The sequence below is a fragment of the Cyprinodon variegatus genome, unplaced genomic scaffold, assembly GCF_000732505.1.
Source record: "Cyprinodon variegatus isolate N-32 unplaced genomic scaffold, C_variegatus-1.0 Scaffold684, whole genome shotgun sequence".
In the NCBI taxonomy this organism is placed as follows: domain Eukaryota; kingdom Metazoa; phylum Chordata; class Actinopteri; order Cyprinodontiformes; family Cyprinodontidae; genus Cyprinodon; species Cyprinodon variegatus.
In genome coordinates this window covers 246,904-250,114 of record NW_015151137.1, presented here as the reverse complement: position 1 = coordinate 250,114, position 3,211 = coordinate 246,904, and the positions used below count along the sequence as shown (strand labels likewise).

Here is a 3,211-nt window from a genome sequence, read left to right as displayed (position 1 = left end):
AGAAAAATCTACTTGAGTACAGTAACAAAGTATTTGTACTTCGTTACTTCCCATCTCTGCATTTCGCACTATTACATCTGCAAAGAGACGTCCTAGTCCACAATTGCATAGGGGGCATATCAGCTCTTTAGACTTACACTTGCCCTCTTATTAACCATTACTTTAAAAACATTAACAAATGTTTTATCCAGAAAAATTACAAATTATATTTACTGCAGCAATGCATATTTTCTTTGAATGCAAAGATGCTTTCTTTATAATAGATTGGCATAAAAGTTATCAGTAATGATTTTTTAGATCAGTTTCTCTAATTAGGTTGGAAACTAGGAGGAAGATTTTCAACAAATACCAACCTTTTATGGAAAAGTATGCTTCCTTTTTTTTTTTTTTTTTTTTTACAAAATGTCAATGCTTTTTCTTTATTTTTAAACATGAAATACTTAACAGAATAAGGATTCTTCATAATTTCACCATCTCAGGTATGAACATTATTTCAGAAGTAACGGGTTTTCTTCTGTCAAACCCTCATTTTACAATGAGGTGGTGGAGCGCTGCAGACAGTTCTGGTCTGCGCATGCGCATTGCGTTATCTTGACCTGTCGCGTCCGCCATTTTGCTGTCGCTTTTCCGAGTCCGCTGCTTCCATTTGCGAAGCAGCGCTAGTCTATTACACTTATTTTGAACATTCTTTTAAACCTCCTAGAAATCATTCTCCTACCTAAACGATGGCGAATCCATCAGGTGAAATGGAGATAGCTGAGGGTGCGGAGGTCCGTAAACTGTCGGAGCTTAGAGTCATCGACCTGAAGGCCGAACTGAAGAAACGAAACCTGGACACTACTGGCGTCAAGAGCGTGCTGTCGGAGCGTCTCAAAAAGGTAATGTTCTGTCATATTAAACGAAACAATCGCGAATTTAATAAGCCATCACATATTTGAGGGTTCGGTGCTGTTTTCATGTTGGTTTATCAAGCGCATTTCTGCCTAAATGTATTCAAACGGAATGCTAGCGCTGAAGCTAACTGAGCCGTTGGTCTCCGTAGAGCATACATTTAATTTCGTCACCGTGTTTCTGACCGTGTTTGTGCAATCTATCAAAGTGTTTTTTTCTTTTCTATCCTCAAACAGGCGATTGAGGAAGAAGGAGGGAATCCAGAGGAGATTGTCCTCATCCCGGATTCTAACCCCAAGAAAGCTACACCCAAGCGGTCCACGAAAGGTAACAGCAGCAGCTGGCTAGGCTAACATCTGCCTCATTGAATCAATCAGGCCTGCTGGTTGAATAACACATGAGCGTATGTTTGATTTCAGCTTTGGTAGGGACACTATTGGTCTGATGTCATCGGTCCTATGCAAAAATATGCATGCTCGTTTTTTATGCTTGACGTGAAAATCAGGGTGTATTTCGTTTACAGAGAAAAGCAGCATTTCTTGCTACATTTATACAAATCTTATGAGCACTACACATACTAGATGCTGTTTATCAATAACTGGCTCTGATGAATGAGGAAATTGGACTTCTTTCCATTTGGAAAAAGGTTTGCATTTGAAATTACTAGTGACCAAGACAGTAGGTAAATCTGTGCCTATTTAACAGAATATAGTCTAAATATGTCTGTTATATGTGGATTTAAACTTTTTTTTATTTTGAAGATATAGAATTGTGCAGAGGTAAACAAGGTAAAACCCACTCTTATATTTTAAATGTTCTGTTTTTATGACGAAACAAAGCAAAATAATAAATTAAAGGGATGCCAAATAAACGTATTATATTTACTTGTGCACTGGAACTAGAAGAGGAACTGACACTGATACCCCATTTACACTACCCTTGAAAAACCATGCCGAGACCAGTCCAAGCTAAGTAACTGAGATAACTTATCGTGTGTAAATGGAAAGCAAACTGAACTGAACCGAGCTTGACACAACCAAACCGAGCTAATTGCAAACCAGTTCCAGAGGTGGGCTCGGCTCGGTTTTTCCCTGGCTTGGTTCTCTGATAACAGAAGCGCATGAGCAGAACATGCCATCTCCGTCTGGCTGCACACCCCGATTCACACTCCATTCCAGTAGTTGGCGGTAATGCCCCTCCGGAAGTTGCTTGCCGACCAACACAAAACAGAAGAAGTCCTCATAAACAACAATCGAAATCTTTGCAACATTTTGAATAATGGCATTTTAAATAATAAAACCGAAGTACAGCAATAATAATCAAGCATAACTTTCCGAATGTGACGGGCGCCGCCATTTTGATTTGCTTTATTCCCTCCTTCTTCGTCTTCTTCTTCTTGTGTATTATGGCGGTTGGCAAACAACTTTTGATGAATTACCACCACCAACTGCTTGATTTCCTCCTTCAATACTGGCAGTAATACCGCAGATCGTCACTAGGAGGCGAGGAGTTGAGGAACCAAGATAGCGTGATGTGTAAACGGTCGTCAGAACCGAGTGTGGCCTGGTTAACTGATCCGAGCTCGGACCGGTCTAGGCATGGACCGGTTTTTCAAGGGTAGTGTAAATGGGGTATGAGGATATTAACTCCACTCCACAAGTTGTACATCTAGGCTGCAGTTACTGTTTAACCCATTTCATGTATTTTATTTAGGGCTGAAACAATTCATTGGATGAATCAATTATTGAAATAATGTCAACAAATCGATTAATCATTAACTCGAGTATAGAGACTCTGAAACATGTCTTTAGCTCACAGAGCGACCCACTTAAAGTAGGAATTATACCAAAATTGTAAAAAAAAATAAACATTTTGTATTTTAGATAAAACATGTTTTCGTCTGTCAATATTCTCCATCCAGAACTCCTCTACTGCTGCAACAACGCTGTATTGTAAATTATAAACATGTTATTCACATGTAATTGTTGGTAGGGACAAGTAGGTCAGTCCAAAATTTTGGTAAGGACATGTCCCTTTGGTCCCTATGCAAACCTACGCCCATGCATGAAATACTTGTGCTCTAATGGTAAGGTAACCGCAGGAAACGTTTTCATTTTCCAGTATAATTATATGGATAATAAAAATGAGTAGGGCTGCAACTAACGATTATTTTGAAAATCGATGAATCGGCCGATTATTTTTTCTATTAATCGATGAATCGGACACAAAATATTTTTTTTATATTAACCTCTTTATTCCAAAATAAACATTTTAGACAGAACAAACAAGCACACAAGTACAGGTTTCTCATTAACTGTAC

At 38.7% G+C, this 3,211-nt stretch overlaps 1 protein-coding gene across 2 annotated transcripts in view; it reads left to right on the top strand.

Annotated features, from left to right (window-relative positions):
* The first annotated feature begins 603 nt into the window (after positions 1-603).
* LOC107097314 (scaffold attachment factor B2-like) overlaps positions 604-3,211 on the top strand; it is a 15,010-nt gene continuing 12,402 nt past the window's right edge. For both annotated transcript variants that reach the window (XM_015394420.1, XM_015394419.1), the window contains exons 1-2: positions 604-878; positions 1,128-1,218. In XM_015394420.1, coding sequence (XP_015249906.1) covers positions 726-878; positions 1,128-1,218 — 244 coding nt within the window. In that variant the 5' untranslated portion in view covers positions 604-725. The remainder of the gene's footprint in view (positions 879-1,127; positions 1,219-3,211) is intronic.